Source organism: Sinocyclocheilus anshuiensis, unplaced genomic scaffold (genome assembly GCF_001515605.1).
Source record: "Sinocyclocheilus anshuiensis isolate Anshui unplaced genomic scaffold, SAMN03320099.WGS_v1.1 scaffold1075, whole genome shotgun sequence".
Classification (NCBI taxonomy): Eukaryota; Metazoa; Chordata; class Actinopteri; order Cypriniformes; family Cyprinidae; genus Sinocyclocheilus; species Sinocyclocheilus anshuiensis.
This window is the reverse complement of record NW_015544163.1, coordinates 974,643-985,671: the sequence shown is the minus strand read 5'-3', so window position 1 is coordinate 985,671 and position 11,029 is coordinate 974,643. Positions and strand designations below refer to the sequence as shown.

General features: G+C 33.6%; 1 protein-coding gene across 1 annotated transcript in view; it reads left to right on the top strand.

Moving 5' to 3' along the window:
* LOC107695697 (protein shisa-6 homolog) overlaps positions 1-11,029 on the top strand; it is a 120,336-nt gene that overhangs the window by 46,544 nt on the left and 62,763 nt on the right. Inside the window, exon 5 of the mRNA XM_016495708.1 lies at positions 2,714-2,782. Within this exon, the coding sequence (XP_016351194.1) occupies positions 2,714-2,782 (69 nt within the window). The remainder of the gene's footprint in view (positions 1-2,713; positions 2,783-11,029) is intronic.

The window sequence follows — 11,029 nt, the reverse complement described above, 5'->3', positions numbered from 1 at the left end:
GCCTAGACCCACACATCCCTAATATATATATATATATATATATATATATATATATATATATTATTCACGTCCTTGTTACACTTAATGTTTACACTAAGTGCAAATAGCTATAGATTCTATTTACACCTAGCATGATTTTCTGCTACTTATTGCAGATAGTGGCAATTGTCTGCACCTCAGTATTGTAGTACATTATAAAAGAGTATGGAATAATAACAATAACAACGACGTGATATCTGATTTGAAAAAGTAGAAAAAAAAGATCGGCAAAATGCGGATTCGAACCCTGGTCGATCGCGTCAAAAACGACTTCCACACGTAGTTTAACATCTGCGCCACTGGAGCTGTTATTAGATGATAGTATTTTGTAATGCTTTGTAATCACATGTTGATGGGCGGAGTTATTATAAATAGCCTCTGCCAACAAGGCGGCTATTTGCACTTGTATATAGACACTCCGTTTTTTGATTTGTGAACTGATGTTCAGCTGTTCTTTTTAATAGTCAACATATTTTCGGGTCATCGTCATAAAAGCCCTGTAAACTTTGTCACAGGCACGAAGATACATCTTTCATTTCATCAAGCTGAATGCACACTAAAACTGACACAGTCATCATGTTTTCAAGTCATTTCAATTTCATTTTGATGTGGCACAAAGCAGTGATATCTAAGCAGGAGAGTTGTTTACGCTCAGCATTACTTCATGTGTATCTTTCAGAGCTGAGTGATTATCAGTGTTTTATCAGGACACACTGACTCTCATCAGCGTTTGCTTGAGCGGCACAACACTTCAAACACTGACGCAGATAACACCGCGCAAACAATCAAACCATAAACCAGCTTATCTGTTAAAACCTGTATGATGTCAACTGTAAAATCTAGGCATTTTAGAAAATATTTTATTACAGATCATCTGTATTTTATTTTGAGTAATGAAAAGGTTTGTAATGGTTTTAGTTGATGATAATATCCATGTCCACCTCGATGACCTTTGACCCTTACCTTTAATTCTTCATAGTGACGTGCTTTATTTATCTATCTATTATTTATTTATCTGCTAGTGCTGTATTATTAATAGACACAAAAGATTGCGAACCTGTTGTTTCAGTATCATTAGGGATTCATAAGGGCTTAGGGAGAAAAGAGAAAAAGATTGTGAATTATTTAGAAATAAACTATAAACTATAATAATAAAACATTATTATTTAGAATGTTTTTATTTTAATTTTGTTCTGTTTTTGTCAGTCCTTTATATTTATTTTTATAAATGTGTGTGTGTGTGTGTATATATATACATATATACTGTGTATATATATATATATATATAACACTACTATTATTTACATAAAATATTATTTATTGAATAATAATATTTAATAAACAACAACAACAGCCATCATAAAAGTTGCTAGGTAATTCAGTCAAAGGTACAAAGGCAGCACTCTGAAATACAGCATTAATTTGACATAAAATTATAACATGATGAGATTTTGCCCTCAGCCAAAACTGCTCTTATTTGCTCTGGAACAAATAATAGATTAATGACACCAAAGACTGCCCATCAGATTTACCTAAAACAAATTATTTCTGAAATTGAACCACTATAGAGACATCAGAGCCAGCGGCAAATTCTAGAAGATCTGGCCGAGGTGAGGCTGCTCTCGGCGGGTTCATGAGAGCTGAGCCCTGGAGCTCACGTCTCCGAAAACGTCGAAGCAAATTTTCAAATAGACGTTGTCTTTATTAACAAACCGTATATTTGAAGTCTTAACAAGTACATTCTCGCCTAAAAAACTCTTAAAACTACATTCAGTGACACAAAAACAGTATTATTTTTAAATCAGGATTTGGGTGACACTCGCTGAGAAATACGGGAAGCGGAGTGATACAAACGGTGAAAGGGCGTTCCTGTGGCGATACCAGTACAATATCTCACCATTCTCAACCAATCAGATTTGAGAACCAGAACGAACTGTTGTATAATATATATATATATATATATACAGTGGGTACTATATATTATGTTCTGTGGTATAATACGCTTGCCTGTATACATGGCTCAGTGTTGCATCATAGCTCTATCATTTATTTTATTTGTACCTAATTTTCAGCGGATGGTGATGCGTAATGTCTTGACCCTTTAATTCTCGGTGTGTTCATGAGCGCTGAATGGCCGCTGACGCCCTGGAGCTCACATCTCTTTATTATCAAACCACATATTTGAAGTCTACACAAGTACATTCTTGCATAAAAACTCTTAAAACTACATTCAGTGACACAAAAACAGTATTATTTTTAAATCAGGATTTGGGTGACACTCGCTGAGAAATACGGGAAGCGGAGTGATACAAACGGTGAAAGGGCGTTCCTGTGGCGATACCAGTACAATATCTCACGGTTCTCAACCAACGAGCTGTTTTATAATATATATATATATATATATATATATATATACACACACACACACATACATATGCATTTATTTAATCAAAAATACAGTAAAAAATAGTAAATCTGTGATCGAAACTCTGGTCGATGACATTTAAGCACAACCTTTGACGATTAATACATGCTAAAATGGTTTATATTAATGTTCAGGACTGTTTGATGTTGATTTTATACTTGCCGACGGTGAAGTTCTCCATGTTTGTCAGCTGTATGTGAATACATTAGCATGAGCTGTGTTAATTTGTGTGAATTTGTGTTTCTGCAGCGCAGCACTCTGTAGATGATCTCGGGCAGCTGTCCTGGCAGAGCGACCTGGACGTTCCTCTGTCCTACAGTATGTATCGTGCTTCAACACCACACACACTCCTCCTGCTAACAGGTGACCCTTGCGCTCTTCAAAACTGCTGTTTAGATGTTCTAGAGTCTGTTGGAAGTGAATATTAAGGAATGAATGAATATTAAGGAAATTACAAATACTTAAACCAAAACGTCATCTGATTTCAAGGACTATTTATTTATTTATCTTAAAATAATGTAAATAAAATGTTAAATAGTTTTATTTATAATTTTGCATTTTGTATTTAATTTCTTTAACTTGAATCTTTAAAATTTACAATTTAAATCTTTAAATTTAATTTAATTAAAAAAATCCCCAAACTTTTAAATTTTTAGTACAATATTTAAGCATTTCTTTCTAGTATTTAGATCCTATTATTTTCATGTTTTTGTGGTTTTAGTTACTTGCCATATTGTATTTAAGTATGTTGCTTGTTTCAAAGTGTTCATTTTTGCAGAAGACATGCTGAGATGTACTTTCTTAGATATACAGTATGTGACATATGCAGTGTTTTATAGTTTGATTGTAATCGCGGTGCTTGCAGGGTAAATGGAGTTTTCATGTTTGGAAAGCAGCGGTTCTGCTTTAATGTGCTCCCTTGTGCTTCATATAAATTAACTTTTTGATTAATTTCACCTCCTGCAGCAGCAGAAGTAAGTTTGATGTTGCTTCATTTCTCTGCGTTTTTCCCAGTACAGTATCTCTGGGTTATTAATGACTGCTGTTGCGGGTTTCTCCTCGCTGTTACCATGGTGATCCTTTTAAGCACTGTAGCATATAATTCAACAACAGCGTTGGACTCTGAACCAGCAAAAATCCCTCTTTGTTCAAACCCTGGGATTATTCCTCTGACCTGCGCTAATTAGAGCTTTAATTTAATCAAATCTTTAACAAACATTATTAGTGCTGTTTGCAGAAGCTATCGCTCATACTTACAGTTAGTGACTGTAACAAACCCATAAGCTTTTAGAGTTTGTGCTATGAACTGTTGTTGAGGAAAGTTGTGCTGCTACTTTTCTAAGTGATCAGACTTTTTGCCTGATGGATCAGACTTTTTGCCTGATGGACAATAAACGATGTTGAACAGCCTCATAGACTTTGCACTGGCAAACACCACTGTTTTAGTTTTTATTAATATTTTTAATTCATTTTTATTTTTATATTTTTTTCCTAAATGTCTATATAGTTTTTTATAATATTCAGAATTATTTTTTATTTTAATATTTTCTGTTTTCATTGTAATTTTAGTTACAAATTTGTATTTTTTTTTTAATATTTATTTTATAAATATTTTGAATTTTTGTTTTAATAATTTTGTAATTTTGTTGTTTTTGTCATTTTCTTAGTTTTTTAATGTGTCCATAATTGTATTAATATTTAAATTAGTTTTATGTTCATATTTCTGTTTTTATTTTAATTTAGTTTTAGTAATTTTGTTGTATTTTATATCTTTTTAAATATGTATACGATTTTTATTAATATTTTGAATTTGTATTTTCTATTTCATTTTTATTTTTTATTTTAGTCATTTTGTTGTTTTTTCTTTGTTATAAGTTTTTGTTTTTTAAAACGTCTTTATAGTTTTCTTGAATTCGTTTTTTTTTTCTGTTTTTGCTTCAGTTTTAGTTATTTTGTTGTGTGTTTTTGATATTTGATAGTATTGATATTTTAAGTTAGACGTATTTGTATATTTTCTCTTTTCTTTTTAATTTTGGAGTTGTTTTAATTTTGTTGTGTGTTTTTGTCATTTTATTAATGTTTGTTTAATATTAGTTTTTATTAATAATTTTGTTTCTTTGTTATTTGTTCAGTTTCTGTTGTTTTTTTTTGTGTCCATGTCTATACAGTTTTTATTCAGTTTTAGTTATTAAATGAAAGTAAATGAAAGTGAGAACTGATGTGTTGGCAATTGTTTTGGTGATTTCAGATGTCAACATTGGCTACCAGAAATCGCTTACCCCACCTATAATTCAAAATTTTATAGCATTATACAAAATGTAGTTTCGTGTGAGAAAGGTTTTATATTGTTCTAGTTTAAGTTAACTATGATAACCCTGGCATACTCATATTCATGCATGCGCTGCAGGTCGAGCGAGTCCCACTGGTCCAATCAGAGCTAATAAACAGTTTTACAGCTCTTGTGTTGTATTATAACGTCTCTGGTAGATGCATTACGGCCGTCCTTGAGGACTCTGAGCATAATCGACCCTGCGAGCAGGAAGGTAATATCTCTGGCAGTTTTTCAGCTCAGATGTTATCAGCAGCTGTTTTGACGTGCAGACAGACTGCGGCGTTCAGAGATCAGTGCCAAGCAGCGGTCAGATCCACTCAGACGTCAGTCATCAGGAGCGGCAGACTGACTGACAGGCTCTGTAAAGTCGTGTAACCTTGCCTAGCTGCGTAACGCCACTCACATCAATCATCTCTAGTGAAGCAGACTCTCCATGTTTTGAACGCCGTAACAATTTACACATCAAACACATAATGTGAAACTCCTCAAATGGCCTTAAGCGCTCTTTCATTTCATTGCTGCCTAGAAGAAATAACCTAAACACTGAAGTCTTCTAATGCGCTCAATTCTTAACCCTGAACACTTTAATGAAATTGTACACCTGAATGTTCAACTCTTCTGAAGTCCTACACATGTCTAATACCAGATTTACTCTTTTTAGTGGCTGAATGTCAGACTACCAAACACTTAAAACACTTTACCTCAGACATCTGGAGTGTTATTAACACACTTAAAAAACTTAGCACATCTAAACACTTGACAATAAAGTCTGATGTTAGACTTCTATTCTTTAGAGATAAGAATGAGTGGTTTTAAAACAAGTTTAGTTTTTTTTACATTTTTTTTCAAAAGATTCTTTTCTGCTCACCGAGGCTGCATTTATTTGATCAAAAATACAGTAAAAACAGTGAAATTGTGAAATATTATTACCATTTAAAATAACTATTTTTTGTGTGTGTGTGTGAATATATTGTAAAATGTCATTTATTCCTGTGATCAAAGCTGAATTTTCAGCATCATTACTCCAGTCTTCAGTGTCACATGATTCTTCAGAAATCATTCTAATATGCTGATGTGAAACATATCCGGATATCATTTCCCTTCAGTTCTAGAGTCATTAGTCACATAACATTTACCGCTCCAGTGATTGGATCTTGTGAAGGAATCCTGCACCAGATGATCAGCTGATATTGAGATGATTGGAAATGGTTTGCCATTGTGTCCAGTATAGTTTTGAACGGCTCCATCCTTCACAAACAGCCTTTCTGGATCCTAAAAACAATCTAAATTTGATGTTGTCGAGGTGTAGATGTTTGCATTTATCCCAAAATTATATCAGACCATGAGAGCTGGTGCTACTGTTATTGACTGATAGTGATTAGGGCTGGGTTTGAACACTAATTTCTCAATTTGATTGAATTTTGAATTACAAGCTTGCGTTGCAGTTGGATATATATCAGCCACAGTACATTGTAATGTCTATAGTTTTGTTTAATATTTTGAATTCCTTTTTATTTTTATATTTAGTTTTTATATTTTTAAGTTTGTCATTTTTAAATTTTAGAAATTATATGCGTTTTTGTCATTTTTGTTTTTTTATTTGTTTTTAATTTTAATTTGTTTTGTTTTTATTAATATTTTGAAATAGTTTTGTTTTTTTATTTTAATTATAGTTCAAGTTTTAGTCATTTTTACATCTTTTAATTTAATTTTTAATCAATATTTTGAATTTGTTTTAAATTTTAGTTATTGTTTTTTTTTTTTATTGTCATTTTTATCAGTTTTTTTTAAATGTCTATATAGTTTTTAGTAATATTTTAATTACCGTATTGACCCGAATATAAGACGATGTTTTTTAAAATTAAAATAGGAAAAATATGCAATATGAAAATAATTGAAACAAAAATGTGTTTTACTGAGAAAAAACAAGATTTGGTTTTTAAAAAGCCTTTTTCCAAAAGGTACATCTGGAAAAAGGGGGGTCGTCTTATAAACAGGGTCGTCTTACTGTATATTTGGGCCAATACGGTAGTTTTTATTTTTAGATTTTCTGTTTTAAATTTTAGTTTCAGTTTTAGTAATTTTGTTGTGTGTTTTTGTCATTTTAGCAGGACATTTTTTTTTATATATATATTTCAAGCTCTTTAAGGAGTCAGAATTGCCTTCATCCCAAAATAATGTCAGGCCACGAAAAGGCTTTTTTTTTATCGACTGATATTCATAAAGGGCTGGGCATTTTCAAAAATTTTATTTTATTTTGATTCACAAGCTTGTAATTTGATTAGATTCAATATTGTTTCTTTTGCACACACACACACACACACACACATACATATATATATATATATATATATATAAATTGAAACAATGGTGGTCATAACATTTTCATGACAGATTTATCCAAACATATTAAATATCGAAGAACAAGTTAAGGAAAAATATAATAAATATGTAATATTGTGCATAATTTAGCGAGTTTGCATCGGACTTTGAATGGCTTTCCTGAGGTAAATGCAATGTTACGTAACATTGCTTACGAGCCGTTTTATTGACATCTTTCTGTGCTTGAAACGCTGATTGAATTTCATTTATAAAAGATCACAAGATCTTGGGATTTAAGAATCGTTATCAGTTCATCAAAATGGTAATCTGTTGAAATAGAGAAATCCACAAGCCCTTTAATATTGATACACCAGCAGTAGTTCAGCAGTAGACACTGTAGGACTGTGAGACTCCAGGTGACCACAGAGATGCCTGCACCTGTCTTTCTCCTCACCGTCATGCTGATTTACGGTGTGGACGGGGCAGACGGCGGGTCGCTGGAGATTTATGTGACAGGGTTGCCGGGGAGACGTCAGGCGGTAATGACCTGGGCCAATCCGAGTCATCCGTCTAAATGACACAGCGGAGAGATCAAGAGGCTCTCCGTCTGTTTATCACGTCTGCAGCCGCAGAGCTCGTGTGTGGTCTTTCTGATGGCTGTGGTGTCGAACGCCACACTGGAGTCGTTTTAACCGGAAATGTGTCACCTGGGACCGACCGCGCTCCGGCGTCCAGAGTCGTCTGAGCAATTGATTAGGTTTATTGATTAGCTTGGATGTTTTTAAACTACTCAAAATGAAGTCAGGCTTCTCCCTCTTTGAGTTCAAAGTAAAGCAGTCACAGAAACACAGCTCTGTTGCTACCTGAGTCTCAAACGCTCTCCATAGACATCTAATCTGCACGTGATGAAAAGGTCATTAGACTCTACTCATGTCTTTATCCAATAGTGTTTGACGTTATCTTTTTGCTAAGCTAACAATGCACTGCTCCAATAAGTATAAAGACAGCACTCAAAAATTACAAATGGGTAAAGCAGTCTATTTTTTTATGAATATTTTTATTTTTTCCAATATACAGATATATTAATCAGCAGCTTACTAGATTTTTTTGAACAGAGATTATTTAATTTCTATTTTCATAAATCATAAAATTATTTATGATGAGACAAAATCATATTTATTTATTTATTTTATAGTGTTTTGTTACTTTATATATTTTTGTATAATTCCAGAAGCCTGTCTGGAATATGATGGTAAATATTCATTCTCTTTTTATTTTTTAAAATAAATCAGTGTTATTTAATTTCTATGTTTTATAGATTTCTATACATTTTTTAATGTTTTCAAAATAAGTTTCTTTTGCTCACCAAGGCTGCATTTATTTGATTACAAAAAACACAGTAAAAACAGTATTGTGAAATATTATTATGTGAATATAATGTAAAATGTAATTTATTCCTGTGATCAAAGCTGAATTTCCAGCATCATTAATCCGGTCTTCAGTGTCACATGATCCAGAGATCATTCTGATATGCCGAAAACATTTCTGATTATTATCAATGTTGAAAACAGTTGTGCTCTTTCATATTTTGGTTAAATCCATTATTTTTCAGGATGTTTTTATTAATATAATGTTCAAAAGAGCAGCATTTATTTGAAATAGAAATCTTTCGTAACATTATCAATGTCTTTACTGTCACTTTTGGTCAATTTAATGCATCTTCATTGAATAAAAGTATCTTTTTTTTTTCAACAACCCAACTGACCCCAACATTTTGAATGCTAGTGTGTATTTTCACAGTGCATATGGATGGAAAAGAAAAATACTTGAGAAATAGTGAGAAATATTGTCCCAGAAAAGAGATTTCTAATATCCAGCTCATTTGTGAAACAGTTACATGCTGAATAATAGACATCAGAGTTATTCACAGTGAATGTATGTTTGAATTTGATCTCAGATTTAAAATGGACTTTTTCAACTCTGTGACAAACCGGGTCTTAAAGGGACAGTTCACGCAATAATGAACACTCGGTCATCATTTACTCACGCTCATGTTGTTCCAAATCTAAACGTACAAAAACAATCCTCTTCTTTTTTTGGTGGCAGAGAAAAACAGTTTACTGAACCTCTAGAAATTAAAATGATCTAGAATTTCCTTTTAAAAGGTCGATAATTGGCACATAGCGATAAGGAAGCAGGCTCTGTTTTTCTCGGTCAACTGTCTGAAGGATTTGCTTTGTTAGTATCAAGTCAGGAGGCCGTTATTGAAATGGTCATATTGGAAAATGTGCTCTGGACACTTGAGGAAGCTCCTGATAGAAGATGACCTGTTTAATGGGAGCGCAGTGTGAAATTACGTCCAAAGGACAGCAGGTTCCTCTGCCCTGTGTCCTCATTACTGCACCGGACCGTTGGGAGCCATGCAGGACGCAGATAAAGCACCCCCTGCAGGACACAGATGAAATGCAGAGGGGTTCCTATGGCGTACAAATTACTATTAACAGTATGTATTAACAGTATGTTATGTTTCCCTGTACACTTACTAAAGTCATATGTTACACAATGTTACCAAAACTACCTTATGTGACCTTTTGATGTCACCTTAAGTTGTTTGTGATGTCATAGTAAAGTACATTTCTGATTGGCTGAATTCATTTTCCTTAAAGGAATTCACCCAGAAAAAAAAAAAAAAAATAGCTGAAAATGTCCTCAGCCTCAGGCCATCCAAGATGTAGATGAGTTTGTTTCTTCATCAGATTTGGAGAAATGTAGCTTTATATCACTTGCTCATCAATGGATCCTCTGCAGTGAATGGGTGCCGTCAGAATGAGAGTCCAAACAGCTGATAAAAACATCTCAATAATCCACAAGTAATCCACACCACTCCAGTCCATCAGTTAATGATTTATGAAGAGGAAAACTGTGTGTCTGTAAGAAACAAATCCATCATTAAGATGTTTTTAACTTCAAACCACTCAATATTGCTTTCTCCAGTGAAAAAATGGTCTCATCTGAATCAGGAGAGAAATCGGCCCAGATCAAGCACTGTTTACAAGTCCAAAACAGTCCAAAGAAGTTCTGAACAAATCTGTGGGTGGATTTTGATGTGAGAGGACAACAGGGGATGAATCTTTTCACTGGAGGAAGTGTTATTATGGATTATGAATTCATATTTTAGCCAGAAGTGATGGCTTAAAGTTAAAACATCCTAATGGCAGATTTGTTTCTTATAAACACATAACTTTTCTCTTCACAAGAAATTAACTGATGGACTGGAGTGGTGTGGATTACTTGTGGATTATTGTGATGTTTTTATCAGCTGTTTGGAGACTCATTCTGACGGCACCCATTCACTGCAGAGGATCCATTGCTGAGCAAGTGATGTAATGCTGCATTTCTCCAAATCTGTTCCCATCATGAATGGCCTGAGGATGAGTACATTTTGAGCTAATTTTCATTTTTGGGTAAACTATTCCTATAACGTTGTGAATTTATTTGGTTAAATCACTGCTTGCAATCCCTGTGAACAAACCTGAAGCTCCTTTAGCTTAGAATTCATCTAAACTTTGCACTGTGGATTTCTGTAGTTGTGGTTGTATTAGTGGAGTCTGACGGACCCGTCCTGCTCTTTAATGCATTATTCAGCAGCAAGACGGCTATTTACTCAGTGAAAGTGCAGTGTTATATCAGACCGCTGATCAGACTGTGTTTGTATGCATGCGTGTGTATCAGTGCACACTCGGCCACCGATGCTGTCAGAATTCTGATAACATGTTGCATTATGGGCCGAAAGGAGAAGCATAAACTAATGCATGCATGCCATCAGAATTCAGAAACGTTATCCTGAGTGCAGCAGCCTTCATATACCACTGAATACAGATGATGTTTACTAAACTGAAAAAAAAAAAAAA